Genomic DNA, 24,025 nt, shown 5'->3' on the forward strand with positions numbered 1-24,025 from the left:
AGTGATCCCGGATCTGCTCTGAGCTACGTCATAACCCATGAACCACTTGCAAATGTGAAATTATTTCCCACATATTTGGTATTTAAGTTCAGACCAATCAATACGTTTAACTCTTACTTTAGACATTTTTCTCTCCCTGTCAACAAAAAAATATATACCGGTAGGCCCCTATTATTAACTGCTATATTTATTTTAATTAATCATTGGGACGTCCCAACCCTGAACCTAACCATTTTAAATGTCAACTTCAAAGAAGTAGGGACGTCCCAAGGATCACAGATAGGACGGACAGTTCTATCACGTATCCACAGTCAGTGGAAGTCTTCTCATTTTTTGCGAAAGATGGCGGCGTTGGTGGGTGAGTGATGTTATGGCTAATATGCAATGTTCCCAAGTTACTGCGACATAACATTCTGCTAAATATCCGACTTATTTATCCCACTAACATTACTGTATTTCCTATGCCAACTGATTAATGTATTATCTAGGTTTTGCTGTCATTTTATGCTTCCACCATCGGTTGTAATCACTGACCTTGCTATCTAGCTATAACTAGCTAGTTGCTATACCTGGCGTAAATCTGAACAGAAACGGCTCTGGCTAGGCTAACTAGCTAATGTTAGCTAGCTAGGGAGAACATGTTTGTTTGTAAATAGCTAACTAGCACGCGTGGAACGTTATGTTCCTCAGTCAGACATGCAGTGTGATCAACCTCTTAGCTAATGGTCATCTAATGGCAAATACATGTATCAAGTATTTCCTTATATAAATATTAACAAGTCAGTTTGGCTAAGTTACAACTAGCCATATCACAAACGTCTGTTATGCCACTCAAGAAATGCGCATTGACTGCCAGTCAGTGGGTTTCCACTAGTTACTACAGCCACACATGTCAATATTGCCTAGCGTAATGATTCATTAAAACAAAAATTGGCTTTTTGGTCGTGATTTTGGGTTAGGCTGTGGTAACAAGTGACAACCTGTGCAGTAACGTTATCCCCCCAGTAAATTGTGTTAGCTAGAGAGTTTGGTGTGGCGTAATGATTTAATTGCATTTTTAAATCTAGCTATGCTTTTTTTGTATTTTCTTAGCAGTCCCTCGCCTCGCCGCGTTTGATAACTTTTCATCAAGGTAAGGATGCTTTTTTAAAGTTTAATCTGATATTATTTAGGAATGCTTATCTGCTGTCTCTGGCAGCCTGGTTTTAATTAATCACCTTATCAACTGCGTAATTTGTCCAAGACAGGTCTGGCATTCACTATAGTTAGCAACATGGAGGTTCTTTCTGTTTTGGAATCACCAGTAGTCTACATTAAATATGTTTGCCCCATTTGTTATAGTTTAGAGTATTGTGTTATTTCCTTGCAATGCCATTGTGCTTGTGTTGATGGCCAGTCAGTCAGTCAGTCAGTCAATCAATCAACTTTATTTTATAAACCTCTTTTACATCAGCAGTTATCACAAAGTTGTCAGTGCCAATCCAATATTGGTATTTTTTACCACACAGACCCATTTCAGTATTTGTGATACAACAGAGGTTGCTACACCACATTGCTAAAAGCGACAATGCTACAAGGTAATGGAAATCCAGTGAACATCTGAATTTGTCAAGAACTATAAAGAAGATTTGCTCGAGTACTTAATATTCCCTTTTCCTCCAGTGTGGTTCCAGTCAGAGAGAAAAGCACAGCGGTGGCTGCTGCCAAGCCCGCTGCAGTAGCAAGCAGCAAGGGAGAATATGTCATCACTAAACTGGATGATTTGGTGAACTGGGCACGCAGAGTAAGTTAGGGCTCCGATTGAATACCACACAATATCTCTGTTTTGCAGTGGCATACGGTACATTTTGTATGTTTTCAGTGTCAATTTGGCTTTTATAAAACTCCAAAAGAGCACTCCCCATCCTTTATATTTTTGTAAATGTTTTTCTCCCCAATTTCGTGGTATCCACTTGGTAGTTAGTCTTGTCTCATCGCTGCAACTCCTGTACGGACTCGGGCGAGACGAGAGCTGTTTGTCCTCTGAAACCCAGCCATGCCGCACTACTTCTTGACACTGCCCACTTAACCCTGAAGCCAGCCGCAGCAATGTATTGGAGGAAACGCAGTACACCTGGCGACCATGTTAGCGTGCACTGTGCCTGGCTCGCCACAGGAATCGCTAGTGCGCGATGGGACAAGGACATCCCTGCTGGCCAAACCCTTCCCTAACCTGGATAACGCTGGGCTAATTGTGAGCTGCCCCATGGGTCTCCCGGTTGTGGACGGGAGCCTAGTCAAATAATTAACATCCAATCACATTAACTGTTACACTCTCGCGGGAAACCTTCACTTGCGCAGACATTTTAACAAAACATGACAATTTGAAAAATAAGCCACAGGAGTTTTTTGAGCGAGAATAAAGACGAACTCGTGTATTTTCTGCATTATGCAATGATATGGGCAGTGGCCATGTAACGCTTTTACAACATAGGTGTAGAAGTATACTGGTTATCAGGGGGCTTGCATGATGACGAGTTTCTCACATGACTGGCCTAGCTCGGTGATGTTTATTCTCACCTGAATGATCTGAATCTAGGATTACACTGACTCTCCACAACTATATTCAATCAGCCGGACAAAATTGAGGCTATGATTAAGAAGTTGGAGCTCTTTTCTGTCTGCATTAACAAGGACAACACGTCTTTCCATCATTGTATGATTTTTTTTTTTTTTTGTGCAAATGAATTCAAGCTTATGGACAATGTCAAATGTGATATAGCGAAGCACCTGACTGAGTGAGCTGGGTGCGCAATTACACAGGTGCTTTCCCGAAACGGACGACACAAACGACTGGATTCGTTATCCCTTTTATGCCCTGCCTCCAATCCACTTACCAATATCTAAACAAGAGAGCCTCACTGAAATTGCAGCATGCGATTCTGTGAAAATGTAATCAGAAACCACTGCCAGATTTCTGGATTGGGCGCTCAGTTTTGAAAAATCGCGCTAGAGACAACTTCTCTGCAACCACGTACCTATGTGGATTCTCGGCACAGACTGTGTGTGGAAAATGATTTAAGACCGAGAATCTCTCTCAATATAACCCAACATTGCAGAGCATTCCTTCAAGCACACCCTTCTGACTCATGTGGTGAGTTATTCTCAATGTTATTTTTTTGTAAAAAAAAAATTGTGTGAATTTTTACCCCTTTTTCTCCCCAATTTCGTGGTATCCAATTGTTGTATCTTGTCTCATCGCTACAACTCCCGTACGGGCTCGGGAGAGACGAAGGTTGAAAGTCATGCGTCCTCCGATACACAACCCAACCAGCCGCACTGCTTCTTATCACAGCGCGCATCCAACCCGGAAACCAGCCGCACCAATGTGTTGGAGGGTGCACTTGGCAACCTTGGTTAGCGCGGCCCGCCACCGGAGTCGCTGGTGCGCGATGAGACAAGGACAAGCCCTCCCTAACCCGGACGACGCTAGGCCAATTGTGCGTCGCCCCACGGACCTCCCGGTCGCTGCCGGTTACGAGACAGAGCCTGGGTGCGAACCCAGGGACTCTGATGGCACAGCTGGCGCTGCAGTACAGCGCCCTTAACCACTGCGCCACCCGGGAGGCCGTTATTCTCTATTTTTTATGAACTTTATACATAAGATGGCTAAATAAAGCAAAATTATTGATTTATTATTATTTGTGCCCTGGTCCTATAAGAGCTCTGTCACTCCCCACGAGCTGGGTTGTGACGCACTCATTCTTATGTTTAAATGTATCATATAGTGTGTGTGTGGCAGGCTTACAATGATGGCAAAAAACAACATTTGAGTGTGCTGGAGATACGCAGCTGGAGGTTGAATGTTTGAAGGGGTACGGGACTATAACAAGTTTGCTTTCTCTAAATATTATTCCTTGACCTTTTCACCTTTCTCAAGATGAGTTGAGGATTGTTAGGAAGAGTTAGGGAAAAACATTGACTGACTGAATGAATGATCTTTGTTCAGTTAGGTCAACAAAACAATCGCTCTAATCTGTTTTTGTGGATTTCTACATTAGAGCTCCCTGTGGCCCATGACCTTTGGCCTGGCATGCTGTGCGGTTGAGATGATGCACATGGCGGCTCCTCGATACGACATGGACCGGTTCGGAGTGGTGTTCAGAGCCAGCCCCAGACAGGCCGACGTCATGATTGTGGCAGGCACCTTGACCAACAAGATGGCCCCCGCTCTGCGCAAGGTATTTGACTGAAGAACATGTTTCTTTGGAGAAAGGAGTTCTGCATTTGCTTGAAATCAGCATAGTCTTTTATTGACTATGAATTCAACATGCTTATTTTCCGATAGGTCTATGACCAGATGCCTGAGCCGAGATATGTCATTTCCATGGGCAGGTAAAGTTTTGTCCTAATATTAGGTTCAAGCAGAAAGATGTTAGTGGTTGTCTAGTTTGAAATGAATCACATAATGTCCTTGTAACTTTTTCATTTAAGAATGCCTGATTGTTTAATGTAAAGATTACTGCCAACTGATTGGGATTTAATTCCCCAAACTGTTTTAGCATTACACACACAGTGAGTGCTTTTACAGTGTCGGTTGATGTTTTTCATATGCAGCTGTTAGTTGAGCTACAGTGTATCTTATTACTCTGTCCTTATTAAGCTGTGCCAATGGGGGTGGCTACTACCACTACTCTTACGCCGTGGTCCGAGGGTGTGACCGCATCGTACCAGTGGACATATACGTTCCAGGTATGTATCATTCTGTTATTTGTATTTGATTTTTTTACTCTTTTAAAACAAATAATTTGTTCTGGCCCTGATATACAGTGCCTTCAGACAGTATTCACACCGCTTGACTTAATTCCACTTTTTGTTGTTACAGCCTGAATTTAAAATGGATTACATTTAGATTTTGTCACTGATCTACACATAATACTCCGTCAGTGGAATTAGAAATGTTTACAAATTAATTCAAAATGTGAAGCTGAAATTTCTTGAGTCAATAAGTATTCAACCATTTTGTTATGGCAAGCTTAAATAATTTAAGGAGTAAAAATGTACTTAAGTCACATAGTAAGATGCATGAACTCACTTTGTGCAATAAGTGTTTAACAGGATTTTAAATTGGGTAGTCAATCTCTGTACCCCACACATACAATTATCTGTAAGGACCCTCAGTCTAGTAGTGAATTTCAAACACAGATTCAACCACAAAGACCAGGGAGGTTTTCCAATGGTTTGGATAAAAGGGCCACCAATTGGTAGATGGGTTAAAAAAAAGGGGGGGGGGGGGCAGACATTGAATATCTCTTTGGTCATGGTGCAGTTATTAATTGCAATTTGGATGGTGTCGCACAAAGATACTGGCGCCCTTCCTAACTCAGTTGCCGGAGAGGAAGGAAACCTCTCAGGGATTTCATCCTGAAAAAAAATGATTTTAGAACAGCTAGTTTAATGGCTGTGATGGTAGATAACTGAGGATGGATCAACATTGTAGTTTCTCCACAATACTAACATAAATGGCAGGGTGAAAGGAAGGATGCCTGTACAAAATACAAATATTCCAAAACATGTATCTTGCTTGCATTAAGGTACTAAAGTAATACTGCAAAATGTGACAAATAAATGAACTGTTTGTACTGAATACAAAAGTGTTTTCGTTGGGCAAATCTAGCACAACACATCACTGAGTACCACTCTTCATATTTTCAAGCATGGTGTTGGCTGCATCATGTTATGGGTATGCTTGTCATCTGCAAGGATTAGGGAGTTTTAGGAGAAAAATGAACAGAATAGAGCTAAGCACAGGCAAAATCCTAAACTTGATTCAGTCTGCTTTCCAATAGACACTGGGAGATAAATGCAGGCAAACGTAAATCTGTTTTACCTAATTTCTACCAGCATGTCACATGCAACCAAAGGAAAAATTACTCTAGACCAACTTTACTCCACACAGACGCATACAAAGCTCTCCCTCGCCCTCCGTTTGGCAAATCTGACCATTATTCTATCCTCCTGATTCCTGCTTACAAGCAGAAACTAAAGCAGGAAGTACCAGTGACTCGCTCAATATGGAAGTGGTCAGATGAAGCAGATGCAACGCTACATGACTGTTTTGCTAGCACAGACTGGAATATTTTCTGGGATTCATGCAATGACATTGAGGAGTATACCATCTGTCACCGGCTTCATCAATAAGTGCATCGACGACGTCGTCCCCACAGTGATCACACGTACATATTCCAACCAGGAGCCACTGGATTACAGGCAACATCTTCACTGAGCTAAAGGCTAGAGCTGCCTATTTCAAGGAACTGGACACTAATCCAAACGCTTATAAGAAATCCCGCTATGCCCTCATATTGAACCATCAAACAGGCAAGGCATCAATACAGGACTGAGATTGAATCCCACTACCCCCGGCTCTGACGCTCGTCGGATGTGGTAGGGCTTGCACTACTATTATAGACTACAAAGGGAAGCACAGCCGCGAGCTGCCCAGTGACGCGAGCTTACCAGACGGGCTAAATGCCTCTTACGCTCGCTTCGAGGAAAGCAATGTGCAATGTGAGCAAGACCTTTTAAACAGGTCAACATTCACAAGGCCGCGGGGCCTGACGGATTACCAGGATGTGTACTAAGAGCATGAGCGGTCCAACTGGCAAGTGTCTTCACTGACGTTTTCAACCTCTCCCTCTGAGTCTGTAATACATAGGTTTTAAGCAGACCACCATAGTCCCTGTGCCCAAGGAAGCGAAGGTAACCTGCCTAAATGACTACCGCCCCGTAGCACTCATGTCGGTAGCCATGAAGTGCTTTGAAAGGCTGGTCATGGCTCACATCAACACCGTTATTCCAGAAACCCTAGACCCACTCCAATTTGCATACCACACCAACAGATCCACCGATGATGCAATCACACTCCACACTGCCCTTTCCCACTGGTACAAAAGGAACACCTATGTGAGAATTCTATTCATTGACTACAGCTCAGCGTTCAACACCATAGTGCCCACAAAGCTCATCACTAAGCTAAGGACCCTGGGACTAAACACCTCCCTCTGCAACTGGATCAGGACTTCCTGACCGGCTGCCCTCAGGTGGTAAGGGTAGGCAACAACACATCTGCCACACTGATCCTCAACACCGGGGCTCCTCAGGGGTGCGTGCTTAGTCCCATCCTGTACTCCCTGTTCACCCACGACTGTGTGGCCAAGCATGAATCCAACACCACCATTTTTAAGTTTGCCTGATCAACGATAAGGTGGCCTATAGGGAGGAGGTCCGATGCCTGGCAGTGTGATCCCAGGACAACAACCTCTCCCTCAACGTGAGCAAGACAAAGGAGCTGATTGTGGACTACAGGAAAAGATGGGCCGAACATGCCCCAATTCACATCTATATGGCTGTAGTGGAGCCGGTCGAGAGTTTCATGTTCCTTGGTGTCCCCATCACCAACAAACTATCATGTTCCAAACACACCAAGACAGTCGTGAAGAGGGCACGACAAAGCCTATTCCCCCTCAGGAGACTGAAAAGATTTGGCTTGGGTCCCCAGGTTCTCAAAGTTATACAGCTGCACCATGGGGAGCATCCTGACCGGTTGCTTCACCGCCTGATATGGCAACTGCTCTACAGAAGCTAGTGCGTACGGTCCAGTACATAACTGGGGCCAAGCTTCCTGCCATCCAGGACCTATATACTGGCCAGTGTCAGAGGAAGGCCCAAAAAATTGTCAGACTCCAGTCAACCAAGTCATAGACTGGTCTCTCTGCTACCACACGGCAAGCAGTACCGGAGCGCCAAGTCGAGGTCCAAAAGGCTTCCTAACAGCTTCTACCCCTCCCAAGCCATAAGATTTAACAATTAATCAAATAGCCATCTGGATAATTTACATTGACCCCCACCCCCTTTGTTTTTACACTCCTGCTACTCGCTGTTTATTATCTATTTATAGTCACTTTACCCCAAATGACCTTGACGAACCTGTACCCCCACATATTGACTCGGTACTGGTACCACCTGTATCTAGCCTCGTTATTTTATTGTTTAGTTTATTCTTTTTTTAAACTTTAGTTTGTTTAAACTCTTTCTTGAACTGCATTGTTGGTTAAGGGCTTGTAAGTAAGCATTTAATGGTAAGGTTGACTTACACCTTACACCTGTTGTAAATAAAATGTTCATTTGATTTGAAATTCAACTTTCAGCAGGGCAATTACCTAAAACACAAGGCCAAATATACACTGGAGTTTCTTACCAAGATGACATTTTCCTGAGTGGCCTAGTTAAATTTTTTACCTAAATCTGCTTAAAAATCTGTCAGGACATGAAAATGGCTGTCTAGCATTGATCAGCAACCAATTTGAGAGCTTGAAAAGTTTAAAAAAGAATAATGGGAAAAAAAAATACAATCCAGGTGTGCAAAGTTCTTAGACTTACCCAGAAAGACTCAAAGCTGTAATTGCTGCCACAAGTGATTCTGACATGTATTGACACAGGGGGTTGATTACTTATCTAATCGAGATATAGTGTTTTATTTTCGATTAAAAAAAAATAAAAAAAATAGAATTTTACTTCCACTTTGACATTGGTGTAGATCGTTGACAAAAAATTACAAATCAATCCAATTTCGTAACACAACAATGTGGAAAAAGTCCAGGGGTGTGAATAGTTTCTGAAGGTACTGTATGATCAGCAATGTGGAAAATAAACAAATCACAATAATACCTCTGTGAAGATCATCTTATTTACCTTTTTATTTTTTATAGAAAACATTTGACTCTAAGTGACTGTTTTACTTGTCCTCCCATAGGCTGCCCACCCACAGCAGAGGCCCTTCTCTACGGGACGCTACAGTTGCAAAAGAAAATAAAGAGAGAGAAGAAAATGAGGATTTGGTATCGGAAGTGAAATGATGTACGTCTGGCTTTTTGTAGATGTTGTATTTATTGGTGGTCTGATCAGCCAGTAAACCGGTTGGCAATATCCTCAGGAATCACTCTGGGTTGAGCTCTGGCTCCTCCTCTCTGTAGAAACAATAAAGGAATTTCTTGTAATTTGTATCACTGTTCTTGGCCTTGCACAGCTTATGATACTGGCAGGGATATAAATACATTTAGCAATAATAATTAACTGAGCATTTTAAACATTGTTATGGTCATTACTATGTAGATGGAAGGTCACCTTAGGTTTCTTTAGTAGTCCATTCGTTTTTGTAATGTATGTTGGTGTACTTCTTTGTTTGAAGACTCTTTGTGTGTATATTCTGAACCAGTAGATGGTGCACTTGGCACCCCAAAAAATTCTGAGTTTAGACATTTACTTCTATTCACACTGGGTCTACCAAAGAGAGAGTAGTCGCTTTTTTTGAAATATTCCTAAATGTTTCCTTTCTTCCTTGAAGTAATCACTGACCTGACATTGAATTGGTGTAAGCATGCTTTCCTTTTGCAGTGCTTTGACCAATTATGTCATCAGTGTTTACTTAGAGTAAATGAGGATGGATACAATTTACAAGTATTGTCTCAGGGCCAGTCTTTGGTTCTACTCACTAACACTCAATCCCAAATTGACCCCGGCCCTGTATGCAATTGTGTACATCTTAGACAATTGGAAGGTAGCAATAGGGGTGCTATTTCACCTAGCCTATCAGGAAGCAGGGTGTAGCTGTTCATATTTTATAGGAAAGTTGATAGGTGAAAACCGTTTTAACATTTTATTTGCACAAAGACGCTCCCTTTGGATGTAATTTATAGTGACAAATCACACGATCTACATTTAAAAATATATATCACCCTCTAATTCTGCAAGAAATGTAGCATGCATCATAAATACAATTTATGTATTTTCTCAGTGTTTTCAGTAACTCATCTCACCAGGTTTAAGGATTTGTGACCCAATAGTAAATGTGTATAGATTGAGTTAAATTATTGTGAGAGATATGCTATGATGGTTGGCCAATATTCAAAGGTCCTACTGTTCTCAATTTTCTGTTAAAAAAACTTCATAGTTTGGGGTAAGATATGACTAACACTTATCTACCAATCTGCACTGTGCCATGATGACAACTTATCAATTAATGATTAACAAGTTCTAATAGGGACTTTTTCCATCAATTTTCCTAAAGCTCCATGCAGTCTGTTTAAATCATCACTGTATGTCAAATATATTACTTTATTTAATGAAAATAATTGATTTTGCTGAGACTCCTTTTGCCTTTGAAATGCTCAGTGTAATCATGTGGGCGTACATGCACAGCCCTGATTGTCGGATAGGACCGTCTCAACTCCAGAGCCCTCAAACTCAACTCTGGACCACTGCATTTTTTTCATTGTTCACCTCTAATCAGAGACTGATTTAAACTTTGGACACCGGTGGGTGCAATTCATTTATTTAAGACGTAGGCAAGTCGGTTAAGAACAAATTCTTATTTACAATGACGGCCTAGGAAGAGTGGGTTAACTGTCTTGTTCAGGGGCAGAACGACAGACTTTTACCTTGTCAACTCTGGGATTTGATCTAGCAACCTTTCAGTTACTGACCCAACACTAACCACTAGGCTACCTGCCACCCCAATTAACAGGTAGAACAGAAAACCAGCAGGTTCCGGTCCTCGTAGGGTAAGGGTTGAATACCCCTGCTCTACTTCCCAAAGTAGGAGGATACATATAATAAAAGATGACTGGTCATTGGTCAAAATAATCTGATCTCGAGACTCTGGGTTCGCGCCACAGGCTCTATCGCGACCGGGAGGTCCGTGGGGCAACACACAATTGGCCTAGCGTCGTCCGGGTTAGGGAGCGTTTGGCCGGTAGGGATATCCTTGTCTCATCGCGCACCAGCGACTCCTGTGGCGGGCGCAGTGCACACTAACCAAGGTCGCCAGGTGCACGGTGTTTCCTCCGAAACATTAGTGCGGCTGGCTTCCGGGTTGGATGCGTGCTGTGTTAAGAAGCAGTGCGGCTTGGTTGGGTTGTGTATCGGAGGACGCATGACTTTCGACCTTCGTATCTCCCGAGCCCGTACGGGAGTTATAGAGATGAGACAAGATAGTAGCTATTAACAATTGGATACAACGAAATTGTGGAGAAAAGGGGGGTAAAAATACACACACAAAAAAATTATAATACAAAAAAAAAATCTGATCTCATTGTGCTGTGGGCCAAAACTCCATCCCAGGTGAACAGGCTGAAATTCCAGGCATGTTTTTCAAAAAGCTGACACAGAAAGGGCATTGGCATTTTCAATATTTGAGTGTTATTTCATGCTCCTAGTGTGGAAATATCATTGAAAACAGGAAAATCATGTTTTTTGACTTATTTTGCAGCCCCTCAGGAAATAATTGTACTCCTTTCAGAAGTGAAATATGTTAATGACATTTTTATTCACATTTATTCAAGTGGCCAATCGAAAGCGTTTCCACGGGCAGCCCAATTGTGATATGTTGCCCAATTATTGGCAAAAGATAGGATCTGATTGGTCTAAAGACCAATCACTAAATTGGATATAAGATCAGAATTGGTCTGCCTGTGTAAACGCAGACTTAGTATTATGTCAAATATAGTGCTCATTAACATTGCAATGAAGTTCAAATGTAATGCATTCTATAACGAATTGCAAGAGGTTCTATAGCAAGAGGTGCAAAATTGTTTGAGGTGATACCCAAACAAATTCATTTTCAGAGTGGACATGTTATTTAAATTGGTTTATTGTAAGATGGACATCGCTGAGTGCTTGATTTTTGACAGTAAACCAATGTGGCTTTTAAAATGCAGGCACTTGAGAATTAAAGGAATAAAGACATTACGGTGGCATCAAACCACTTCACTCTTTCAGAATGGTGGGTGTAATCATCTTGCGGAAAGCATAGTATTTGCATTCACTTGGAGGAACAATATCCATGGTTGTGGTGCTAATCTTCTCCCTCTTGAAGCCAGCCTCGAGCAGGTGAGGCATCTGGGTCTCCTGAAAAATCATCATAGGAGGAACTTGCATTTTATAACCAAATCTCTATTTTTTATGTATATGGCATGTTATAGAAGGGTCCAGATACTTTTTGTTGTTGTTGCAATTTCACTTGTTTTTGAGAAACTTACCCCAACCAGCGGGTCACTTACTCATTGTGCAGTACGGGGCTCTGAAAAAACATGAACAACGGCTCCAAAAACATCCAAATGCATCATTTTTAGAAACGGGAAAAGCTCTCAGTATAATGATGCAGGTATTCAGATGTACACATGAACTTGTGTCATTCCAAGCTTTATCCGCAACGTTATAATCCATTTTGTGAGACAAACGGCTTCCCCTATCCAGCTATTCTCTGTGTAGCCTGCTGCTAGAATGGACGTAGAGGTATTGCTCGAGTCGCAACAAAATGGAATTACACAATTTCATGTGTACAACATCTGAAGACCTGCATCATTATACTGAGAGCTTTTCCGTTTCTAAAAGGACATTTTGCATGTTTTTGGAGCCTTTGTTAATGTTTTTTTCAGGGCCCCATACTGCACAACGAGGATGAAAGTGTCTGGACCTGTTTATAACATCCCATTTACCTATTCTTGGGGGATTTGGTTGAAAAAAAAAAAGATATATATAAATAAATACAAATAAATTCTCAGATCTTGTAGTTCAGGTCAAATGTATTATTACCTTTGTTTAGTCAAGAAAGGTAATTGAGGACGCATTCTAACAGTGCTACGACCAAGTGCAATAAATATGGTAATAGTAAATGGCAGACACCGGTGATAGATAAACTAAACCAATTACTGTTGTACTGCAGTTATTAAACCAAATCCAATGTACTATAAAGAAATGTTGGAAGCAGGTAGCAGGCAAATTAGTTAGTACTGAAGCTACAGACAGACCAAATAAGCAAAATACAACAGACAAATAGTCACTGCACGTGAATGAAACAAATGGGTTAATGATTTAATGAACATCAAACCAAACAAAATGGAGGGCCACACTTTAAATGACATGTTATACCACAGTAATGATTAGCGGTATAACATCACATATGCAATTACACTGTACCAGACTTGTACTGTAAGTGCAGTACTATCTGAGACAAGGACAGAATACGTGCAAGAAATGAAATGTGTCGTGCCCGAGAGGACACGTGTACACAAGCACCTCACAGAGAGATTAGGTGTTGTTGATCATTGATTGGCTGAGAGCCGGCTCACCTGGAACATGTTGTCGATGTTGTCATATTTGGACTTGAGAAGTTCACCCCAAGAGGTTAGGTTGCAGTAGGTGAGGACACCACGGGGCTTCAACAGCCTATGGGCATGGCCCTATAGAGACACAATTCAAGAATTATATTATAATGGAAACGTCATTGTGGCACGAAAGCCAATGTTTGTAATGAGTGATAGGAATCAGATTCCATTAAGAAATATTTCATTCCATTTGGATTAATTTGTTTAATAATTCATTAATTTGGTGGGTGCTTATATTTGTCCTATTTCGGATGTACAAATGTGTATTAATAAAAAAGTGGGCAATGGCAACTCTGGAGCAATTAGGATTAAGTGCCTTACTCAAGGGCACATCAGCAGTTTATTTTCTCCTTGATGGCTCTGGGATTCGAACTAGCAACCTTTTGGTTGCTAGCCCAACACTAAGCGACCTACCACCCTAGACATCTGCCATATGTTTGCGTTGGATTCAGCTACAATATCATATGTAATACCAAACATTTTTGTGTTTTATAAAGTCTTTAATACAGGAGAAATCCCTATTCCGCTGTTGATTCTGGTGCTTTTGCTAATATATTTGTAATGTGCAGTCTTTGTCATAGAAGTGTTGTACTTACCTTGATGAAGTCAAACTGGTGAGTGTGCCATGTGTCTTCAGACAGAGGGTATGTGTCGTACAGAATGCCTTTGATAGAAGAGGCATTATTAGAATTACTTAGTTATGTGTCTGAAGCAATTTTCCCTGCTTAACAATACAAAGATACAATGGATAGACCAATAGAATGCCTTTTGAAACGTACCATCAAAGTGGTTGTCAGGCAGGCCGCCTACTACCTGTTCCCACAGTCCTTTGAGGGGCACAATCTATGAGGAGAATAATTTAGATACATTTTATTCACATTAAATGAGGGAAAAGTCTAAATAGAACCTAATGTGAAGTTGAAGATGTCTCACTCTATGTGGCTGAGCCTTGGCCCACTTCTGCAATCTCGCAAACACTCCATCATTGCACTCAATGATCCAGTGCTCCTCAATGGGGAAGGACTCGACTTTAGTTGCGGCGATGGCCATGCCAAATCCAATCTCCAGAACCCGTCCACCTGTGGGGGAAAGCAGAACAAGCATCTCAATTGGTGTTTAAGTATCTACCTGTATCAAGACTTGGTTTCAAATACGTGTATTTGGGTATTTGTTATTAAATATTTGTTCTTGGTATTTGAGCATTTTCAAATACACAGCCCAAAACAAGTACTTTTATTTGAGTATTTGAATGGTTATTTGTATAAAAAAAAAGAAAAAAAAAAAAAATAGGTGACCAAATTTGTCATTTCAAATTCCTAGGTTAAATGCATAGCGCATTTGATTCAGTGTATTTGAACATTTCCAAATACATTCCAATATTCAACTACTTACTTTTTCCAAATAAAGGTTATCTGAGTACTTGCTTTGAAATGTATTGAAAAGTAACTGAAATACATGAAATGGTATTTGAACCCAGGTCTGACCTGTATTGAAGTATTTCCAATGCTGTGGCACCTTTCATGAAAAGCAAAACAAAAATAATGGACTGTTTTTGTTTATTTGAGAGACCTCTCTGAGAACCACAGTATAGAAATATAAGAAATATATGGGGAAAAGAAGGAGGTGGTGGCACGTGATAGAAAGTCCACTTCAAGGATTTCCACAGAAAAGTCTTTCATTGATGTGTAAAAATAGATTAGAGAAAAATACGATTTGGTTTTGCATCGACCTATACTATTATCAGGCTTATACTCTGCTACTGCTCTGTTGTCAAATTTCCACCAAATATGAGCATTTTCCAATATTAAGCAATATAAAGAAAGTATAATACCCTATTTAATAAACTCGACGGACTGCATTCCTACTACATGCAGCAACATGTGTGCTATGGTGACATGAGCGCGCAAACAACTCCAAAACACAACTTTTACGTGCAAAACGTTGAATTCTAAACATAAAAGTTCAAGTCTGTGCACGTATTGTGTGCAATAAAAGTTAAATCAGTGATCAACAGTTGTAGTTAGTTATAAAACGTATTGAATGGCATGTCGTCATAAATTATTGGCACTCCCAAGTCCTCACTTGGCACGATTCCATGGGTAGAATAACACCTGCTGGAAGCACAAGCATTATGTCGAACATATGTCTAACTCCACTAGCATGTGCATTGGGTGAAACAACTCAGAAGTAATATAAAAAGTAAATGCATTTGTTTCATAAACTTTTCCCAATAGCCTAATTGCTGATTTATTGATAATCTGATTTGACTATATTGCAGCTCTGAATTAAGTGTAGGCCTGGCCAATGATTAGGCTATTGGGAAAATATTAGGCTGTCCTTTACGGCTTATTTATTTCACACATTTGTAAGAAAAAAATATTACAATAATGTAAAAGGTTATTATAGAACTATAAATAATCATAGAATACCGGAATTAATTACTATCTAGTGGCCCCGGTGCGTTCATAGGGACCACCAGCTTGCACATTGTGCGTTGTACCTTTTGAGGAGGCTACAGTTGCCAGCGAGTGCATGTACGGAGTTTCCCAACGTTCCATCACAGGCTTGCCCAAAATCTCGAGATGAGTGTCGGTCTCATTGTAACCAGCACTAGCGTCGTGCCAACCAGCTTTGCAGTCTTCTCCCTTGGAAAATATGGCTTGTGCCGTGGTCATTTTGGTGATTGTTTTTCTCTAATCGCTGGGGAATAGACGGTTGCTGTTTCCACGTCGTGCCAGAGGAAAGTGAGATTTTGCGGCGGTGGGGATTTATATGGGTTAGAAGTGCTGACTCTGCAAGACATGTTTGCAATGTCAACGAGGCGTACTACTGCTGGTCAATAGGTGGCATTCCAAGGAGTGTTGGGGTCACTGACGTCCTTAGTATGGAAAGCTGAGAGAAAAAAAAACATGATGTATTGTATTTTCATGATCGTGGCATATTACAGTCTGTTTTACAGCATTGCACTGCACCCTAGTTTCGTCTAGATTATTTGATCATCTTTATTATCCCACGGGGAGATTTATTTGGTAAAGACAGCTACATAAAACATAAAATCACAGAATAATACAAAATACAATTAATTTGAAAGTGTGATGGGCTACATATTTAAAACTATAACTAATTAATTAACAACATTATACTGACCAGAACTAATTTAGCCTTTTAGTGGAGCAGGCAGAGAGAGGTCTGCAATTATCAAATTGTATCTACCAGCAGTTTCCACAGCGAACCCCATTGCCATCACTTTTTTCTTCTAACTTTCACATACGTTTCAAGTTTTATTAGACTTATGTACCGGACACACATGGAATACGCCGTCCAACAAAATGCTTACTTGCAGGTTCCTTCTTGACAATGCAACAATAATAAGAAATAATATAAGATAAAAATACAAACTGTAAAATCAAATTTTATTGGTCACATTCACATGGTTAGCAGATGTTATTGCAAGTGTAGCGAAATAGCTCAGTAGAATATAATATAAAACATATTTTAGCATAAGTATTATACAGGAAGGCACAATTTATAGTCCAATATTTACCCGTATTTTGGGAAAGAGGGGATTGGTTCAATATTTAGCTATTATAATAAGAGTGGTAAGCAGCAGTTATGATGTGTGTGTAACATTATAGCTTCCGTCCCTCTCCTCGCCCTAACCTGGGCTCCTCTGCACACATCAACCAGTCACTCACGAAGCAATGTTACCCAATGTGCCACAAAAGCCGCAGCCCTTGCAGAGAAATGGGAACCACTACTTATTTTTATTTATTTTTACCCCTTTTCCGTGGTATCCAATTGTTTTTTTTTAGTAGCTACTATCTTGTCTCATCGCTACAACTCCCGTACAGGCTCGGGAGAGACGAAGGTTGAAAGTCATGCGTCCTCCGATACACAACCCAACCAAGCCGCACTGCTTCTTAACACAGCACGCATCCAACCCGGAAGCCAGCCACACAAATGTGTCGGAGGAAACACCGTGCACCTGGCAACCTTGGTTAGCGCGCACTGCGCCCGGCCCGCCACAGGAGTCGCTGGTGCGCGATGAGACAAGGACATCCCTACCGGCCGAGCCCTCCCTAACCCGGACGACGCTAGGCCAATTGTGCGTCGCCCCACGGACCTCCCGGTCGCGGCCGGTTACGACAGAGCCTGGGCGCGAACCCAGAGTCTCTGATGGCACAGCTGGCACCCTTAACCACTGGGGAACCACTACTTCAAGGTCTCAAAGCGAGTGACGTCACCGATCGAACCGCTAGCGCACCACCCCTAGCACCCCATTTCACATCGGTTACACTCACACCTCCTTTTCCGCTGCAACCAGTGATCGGGGTCAACAGCATCAATGTAACAGGATAACTTAAGTCCATCCCCTCGCCCCCAAACCAGGGACCCTCTGCACACAGACAACAGTCACCCACGAAGCATCGTTACCCATCGCTCCACAAAAGCCGCGGCTAGCCATTTCACATCGGTTACACTTTGCAGACAGAGTTCAGTGTGTCAAATCGGAGGGCATGCTGTCCGGTCCTCTGGCAGTCTCTATAGGGGTGACACAGGGTTCAATTCTCGGGCCGACTCTTTTCTCTGTATATATCAATGATGTTGCTCTTGCTGCGGGCGATTCCCTGATCCACCTCTACGCAGATGACACCATTCTGTATACTTCCGGCCCGTCCTTGGACACTGTGCTATCTAACCTCCAAACGAGCTTCAATGCCATACAACACTCCTTTCATGGCCTCCAACTGCTCTTAAACGCTAGTAAAACCAAATGCATTTTCAACCGTTCGCTGCCTGCACCCGCACGCCCGACTAGCATCACCACCCTGGATGGTTCTGAATTGAACCTTGCGAAAGTATTCGGCTCCCTTGAACTTTGCGACCTTTTGCCACATTTCAGGCTTCAAACATAAAGATATAAAACTGTATTTTTTTGTGAAGAATCAACAACAAGTGGGACACAATCATGAAGTGGAACGACACTTATTGGATATTTAAAACTTTTTTAACAAATCAAAAACTGGAAAATTGGGCGTGCAAAATTATTCAGCCCCTTTACTTTCAGTACAGCAAACTCTCTCCAGAAGTTCAGTGAGGATCTCTGAATGATCCAATGTTGACCTAAATGACTAATGATGATAAATACAATCCACCTGTGTGTAATCAAGTCTCCGTATAAATGCACCTGCACTGTGATTGTCTCAGAGGTCCGTTAAAAGCGCAGAGAGCATCATGAAGAACAAGGAACACACCAGGCAGGTCCGAGATACTGTTGTGAAGAAGTTTAAAGCCGGATTTTGATACAAAAAGATTTCCCAAGCTTTAAACATCCCAAGGAGCACTGTGCAAGCGATAATATTGAAATGGAAGGAGTATCAGACCACTGCAAATCTAACAAGACCTGGCCGTCCCTCTAAACTTTCAGTTCATACAAGGAGAAGACTGATCAAAGATGCAGCCAAGAGGCCCATGATCACTCTGGATGAACTGCAGAGATCTACAGCTGAGGTGGGAGACTCTGTCCATAGGACAACAATAAGTCGTATATTGCACAAATCTGGCCTTTATGGAAGAGTGGCAAGAAGAAAGCCATTTCTTAAAGATATCCATAAAAAGTGTTGTTTAAAGTTTGCCACAAGCCACCTGGGAGACACACCAAACATGTGGAAGAAGGTGCTCTGGTCAGATGAAACCAAAATTGAACTTTTTGGCAACAATGCAAAACGTTATGTTTGGCGTAAAAGCAACACAGCTGAACACACCATCCCCACTGTCAAACATGGTGGTGGCAGCATCATGGTTTGGGCCTGCTTTTCTTCAGCAGGGACAGGGAAGATGGTTAAAGTTGACGGGAAGATGGATGGAGCCAAATACAGGACCATTCTGGAAGAAAACCTGATGGAGTCTGCAAAAGACCTGAGACTGGGACGGAGATTTGTCTTCCAACAAGACAATGATCCAAAACATAAAGCAAAATCTACAATGGAATGGTTCAAAAATAAACATATCCAGGTGGCCAAGTCAAAGTCCAGACCTGAATCCAATCGAGAATCTGTGGAAAGAACTGAAAACTGCTGTTCACAAATGCTCTCCATCCAACCTCACTGAGCTCGAGCTGTTTTGCAAGGAGGAATGGGAAAACATTTCAGTCTCTCGATATGCAAAACTGATAGAGACATACCCCAAGCGACTTACAGCTGTAATCGCAGCAAAAGGTGGCGCTACAAAGTATTAACTTAAGGGGGCTGAATAATTTTGCACGCCCAATTTTTCAGTTTTTGATTTGTTAAAAAAGTTTGAAATATCCAATAAATGTCGTTCCACTTCATGATTGTGTCCCACTTGTTGTTGATTCTTCACAAAAAAATACAGTTTTATATCTTTATGTTTGAAGCCTGAAATGTGGCAAAAGGTCGCAAAGTTCAAGGGGGCCGAATACTTTCGCAAGGCACTGTATAAGTACCTAGGTGTCTGGCTAGACTGTAAACTCTCCTTCCAGACTCATATCAAACATCTCCAATCGAAAATCAAATCTAGAGTCGGCTTTCTATTCCGCAACAAAGCCTCCTTCACTCACGCCGCCAAAATTACCCTAGTAAAACTGACTATCCTACCGATCCTCGACTTCGGCGATGTCATCTACAAAATAACTTCCAACAGTCTACTCAGCAAACTGGATGCAGTTTATCACAGTGCCATCCGTTTTGTCACTAAAGCACCTTATACCACCCACCACTGCGACCTGTATGTTCTAGTCGGCTGGCCCTCGCTACATATTCGTCGCCAGACCCACTGGCTCCAGGTCATCTACAAGTCCATGCTAGGTAAAGCTCCGCCTTATCTCAGTTCACTGGTCACGATGGCAACACCCACCCGTAGCACGCACTCCAGCAGGTGTATCTCACTGATCATCCCTAAAGCCAACACCTAATTTGGCCACCTTTCGTTCCAGTTCTCTGCTGCCTGTGACTGGAACGAATTGCAAAAATCGCTGAAGTTGGAGACTTTTATCTCCCTCACCAACTTCAAACATCTGCTATCTGAGCAGCTAACCGATCGCTGCAGCTGTACATAGTCTATCGGTAAATAGCCCACCCAATTATACCTACCTCATCCCCATACTGTTTTTATTTATTTACTTTTCTGCTCTTTTGCACACCAATATCTCTACCTGTACATGACCATCTGATCATTTATCACTCCAGTGTTAATCTGCAAAATTGTAATTATTCGTCTACCTCCTCATGCCTTTTGCACACAATGTATATAGACTCTCCTTTTTTTTCTACTGTGTTATTGACTTGTTAATTGTTTACTCCATGTGTAACTCTGTGTTGTCTGTTCACACTGCTATGCTTTATCTTGGCCAGGTCGCAGTTGCAAATGAGAACTTGTTCTCAACTAGCCTACCTGGTTAAATAAAGGTGAAATAAAAAATAAAAAAATAAACATGTGTGTATGGATGGATGTGTGTACTGAATGTCTGAAACTTTGCGGGAAATTTCAGGAAATTTTCCCATGGTAAATTAAGCCCAGGAATTTGGGGAATTTTGCTTAAATTCATTTAAAAAAGTTAGCTTATAAAAGTGAACCTGTTTTTGTGGGATACACAAGGCAATTCTAGGTATTGTGGCATATTTTGGTTGAACAATCCCCAATTCAATGGAATTGCAACCCTCTGCATGCACAGTGTATTCTTTAATCACATGTGCAGTGCATTCTTCCATCACATGTACAGCTGATTCTCAAGATCTTGCACACTAATGAGATGCTATTTGAGCCCACACTACTACACTGTCTGAGCCATGAACTACATGCTTTCTGTTAAGTTTTGATTACAATACTGGTTGGGGTGAATATATTTTATATGACATACATGATTTTTTGTTAACTAGTAGCCTACAGGAAAGTGTGTTTAAATCATTTCTAACTTGTTAACAATTTCTGCTACTTAGTTTTTGCTACCATGTGGATTTTAGCTGCTTGAGCCAGCTAACTGAGGGGTGTTAATTCACCGGTTTCCATACATTTAATAAAAAAATGTTTTTTTACAAAGGAGTGCTTAACTATTTATCTGTACATGGAATTGTATTAGAGTTTTCCAAAATTTGTTCTAATCTTTCAGGAAAATGCCACGGGCACTATCTGATGTGTAGAGACATTTCACTGCAGCTAATGTAGAAGGAAAAGCTGTGTACATTTGCAAATACTGTGCCAAATCATATGTGAAGAATGCAACAAGGATGCAGAATCATCTGGCCAAGTGTATAAAGTTCCCTCAGCGCTCACAACAAGAAACCTCTGACAAAAGTCCCGCTACTTCTATTCGAGGGGAAAATTATGAATCAGACACCTTATCGATAGCAACAGCTCATGGTCTTTCTGGAATCAGAAGTGTTTTTGACTCAATGGAGGAACGTAGTTAGTGAAATGCTGATGAATGTCTGGCTCGAGCTGTGTATGCAACTGGTTCACCTCTGATGCTCAAAGGCAATGTGTATTGGAAGAGATTTCTGAATGTTCTTCGCCCAGCATACACCCCTCCAATCAGATATGCTTTATCTACTAATTTGCTGGATGCAGAGTTCAACAGAGTTAAAGTGAAGGTCAACCAAATCATAGAGAAAGCAGACTGTATTGCAATAATCTCTGATGGGTGGTCGAATGTTCGTGGGCAAGGAATAATTAACTACATCATCTCCACCCCTCAACCAGTATTCTACAAGAGCACAGACACAAGGGCCAACAGACACACCGGTCTCTACATTGCAGATGAGCTGAAAGCAGTCATCAATGACCTTGGACCACAGAAGGTATTTGCACTGGTGACAGACAATGCTGTGAACATGAAGGCTGCTTGGTCTAAAGTGGAGGAGTCCTACCCTCACATCACACCCATTGCCTGTGCTTCTCATGCATTGAATCTGCTCCTAAAGGACATCATGGCACTGAAAACAATGGATACACTCTACAAGAGAGCCAAAGAAATGGTTAGGTATGTGAAGGGTCATCAAGTTATAGCAGCAATCTACCTCACCAAGCAAAGTGAGAAGAATAAGAGCACCACATTTAAGCTGCCCACCAACACCCTTTGGGGTGGTGTTATCATAGTGTTTGGCAGTCTCCTGGAGGGGAAGGAGTCTCTCCAAGAAATGGCCATATCACAGTCTGCCGACATGGACAGCTCCATCAAGAGGATCCTCCTGGATTATGTATTTTGGGAGAGAGTGGTAAGCAGCCTGAAACTCCTGAAACCTATAGCAGTAGCCATTGCACGGATTGAGGGAGACAATGCCATCCTGTCTGATGTCCAGACTCTGCTTGCAGATGTAAGAGAGAAAATCTGTACTGCCCTGCCCACTTCACTGTTGCTCCAAGCAGAGGAAACTGCAGTTCTAAAATACATCAAAGAGGGTGAAGACTTCTGCCTGAAGCCCATACACGCCGCTACAGTACGTACATGTTGGACCCCAAGTATGCAGGCAAGAGCATCCTGTCTGGCGCAGAGATCAACAAGGCCTATGGTGTCATCACTACCGTGCCTCGCCATCTTGGCCTGGATGAGAGGAAGGGTCTTGGCAGTCTGGCAAAGTACACTTCCAAGCAAGGGCTTTGGGATGGAGATGCAATATGACAGTCGTGCCAACATATCTCATCAGCCACCTGGTGGAAGGGATTTTGTGGATCTGAGGCTCTTTCCCCTGTTGCCTCCATCATCCTCCAAATCCCACCAACATCAGCCGCCTCAGAGCGCAACTGGTCCTTGTTTGGGAACACATACACCAAAGCACGCAATAGGCTGACCAATACAAGGGTTGAGGAATTGGTGGCCATCCGGGCAAATTTTAGGCTTTTTGAGCCTGACAACGAGCCATCGTCAACAAGGATGGAAAGTGACAGTGAAGATGAGACCTCAGAGTCTGATGAGAGTTAATTCCCATATATTCCCGTTAATTCCCACAGAAAATGTCCACCTCTGAATATTCCCCAAAATGTGCAACCCTATTCAGCAGTCTTATGGCTTGTAGATAGAAACTGTCTCTGAGGCTGTTGGTATCAGACCTCATGCTCCTATACCGTCTGTCCAACTGTAAGGGAGTAAACAAATCATAGGAAGTGAATAAATCATTGGTGGGAGTTTTTAGGCTGCCATTGACTAACACTGAGAAAAACGTATTGTTAACACCTAATCATAAACCAGTCCCCTGAAGTCCACACCAGAGATATTCTATTTATTTTAAATACAGTAATTAGGCCTACATAGACTTGTATGCAGGTAATAACAGTGAAGGTTTACATTATTATTATTGTTTGACTACCTAATCCTTAAAGGCCTGTTTGCGGTGTGTTTGAGTGTGTCAATTACTACTAAATTAATTCAAAACACCGATCACTGTCTGAAATGGAACACAAGTAATGTGAAAATCATTGAGTGGTGCAGCGGTCTAAGGCACTGCATCGCAGTGCTTGAGGCTTCACTACAGACCTGGGTTCGATCCCAGGCTGTATCACAGCCAGCCGTAGCCGGGAGACCCATGAGGTGGCACACAATTGGCCCAGTGTCGTTTGGGTTAGGGGAGGGTTTTACCGGCCGGGATGTCCTTGTCCCATCACGCTCTAGTGACTCCTTGTGCGGGGACATGCTTCCATTCAGCCACAAGAGCATTAGTGAGGTCAGGCACTGACGTTGTGCGATTAGGCCTGGCTCACAGTCTGTGTCCCAATTCATCCCAAAGGTGTTCGATGGGGTTGAGGTCAGGGCTCTGTGCAGGCCAGTCAATTTCTTCCACACTGATCTCGACAAACCATTTCTGTAT

The 24,025-nt window shown here is 42.0% G+C and overlaps 2 protein-coding genes across 6 annotated transcripts; one reads left to right on the plus strand and one right to left on the minus strand.

Moving 5' to 3' along the window:
• The first annotated feature begins 40 nt into the window (after nucleotides 1–40).
• Nucleotides 41–9,038, plus strand: ndufs7 (NADH:ubiquinone oxidoreductase core subunit S7). 4 transcript variants are annotated; one of them, XM_036957379.1, is made up of 8 exons: nucleotides 41–358; nucleotides 1,093–1,132; nucleotides 1,509–1,577; nucleotides 1,663–1,783; nucleotides 4,041–4,220; nucleotides 4,328–4,374; nucleotides 4,643–4,731; nucleotides 8,795–9,038. In XM_036957379.1, the coding sequence occupies exons 1-8, from the start codon at nucleotides 343–345 to the stop codon at nucleotides 8,890–8,892; spliced, it is 660 nt and encodes a 219-aa protein (XP_036813274.1). In that variant the 5' UTR covers nucleotides 41–342; the 3' UTR covers nucleotides 8,893–9,038. The 4 variants fall into 4 exon arrangements, with proteins under 4 accessions (XP_036813274.1, XP_036813399.1, XP_036813341.1 ...); XM_036957446.1 differs by having other exon boundaries at nucleotides 105–358; nucleotides 1,096–1,132; XM_036957504.1 differs by lacking the exon at nucleotides 1,509–1,577.
• On the minus strand, nucleotides 8,783–16,033 carry LOC110495805 (guanidinoacetate N-methyltransferase-like). 2 transcript variants are annotated; one of them, XM_036957325.1, is made up of 6 exons: nucleotides 15,706–16,033; nucleotides 14,139–14,284; nucleotides 13,985–14,048; nucleotides 13,802–13,869; nucleotides 13,170–13,280; nucleotides 8,783–9,008 (listed from the first exon to the last, which is right to left on the minus strand). In XM_036957325.1, the coding sequence occupies exons 1-6, from the start codon at nucleotides 15,878–15,880 to the stop codon at nucleotides 8,943–8,945; spliced, it is 630 nt and encodes a 209-aa protein (XP_036813220.1). In that variant the 5' UTR covers nucleotides 15,881–16,033; the 3' UTR covers nucleotides 8,783–8,942. The 2 variants fall into 2 exon arrangements, with proteins under 2 accessions (XP_036813220.1, XP_036813164.1); XM_036957269.1 differs by lacking the exon at nucleotides 8,783–9,008 and adding an exon at nucleotides 11,347–11,946.
• Between the last annotated feature and the right edge of the window lie 7,992 nt (nucleotides 16,034–24,025).

This window comes from Oncorhynchus mykiss, chromosome 1 (genome assembly GCF_013265735.2).
Source record: "Oncorhynchus mykiss isolate Arlee chromosome 1, USDA_OmykA_1.1, whole genome shotgun sequence".
In the NCBI taxonomy this organism is placed as follows: domain Eukaryota; kingdom Metazoa; phylum Chordata; class Actinopteri; order Salmoniformes; family Salmonidae; genus Oncorhynchus; species Oncorhynchus mykiss.

Coding starts and splice junctions, on each gene's coding strand:
- ndufs7 (XM_036957379.1), top strand. Junction 1,578..1,662: donor AAAAGCGACAATGCTACAAG/GTAATGGAAATC, acceptor CTTTTCCTCCAG/TGTGGTTCCAGTCAGAGAGA. Junction 4,732..8,794: donor AGTGGACATATACGTTCCAG/GTATGTATCATT, acceptor GTCCTCCCATAG/GCTGCCCACCCACAGCAGAG.
- LOC110495805 (XM_036957269.1), bottom strand. CDS start 15,880: ATGACCACGGCACAAGCCATATTTTCCAAGGGAGAAGACTGCAAAGCT. Junction 13,870..13,984: donor GCCTGACAACCACTTTGATG/GTACGTTTCAAA, acceptor CTTCTATCAAAG/GCATTCTGTACGACACATAC. Junction 13,281..13,801: donor ACCAGTTTGACTTCATCAAG/GTAAGTACAACA, acceptor GTGTCTCTATAG/GGCCATGCCCATAGGCTGTT.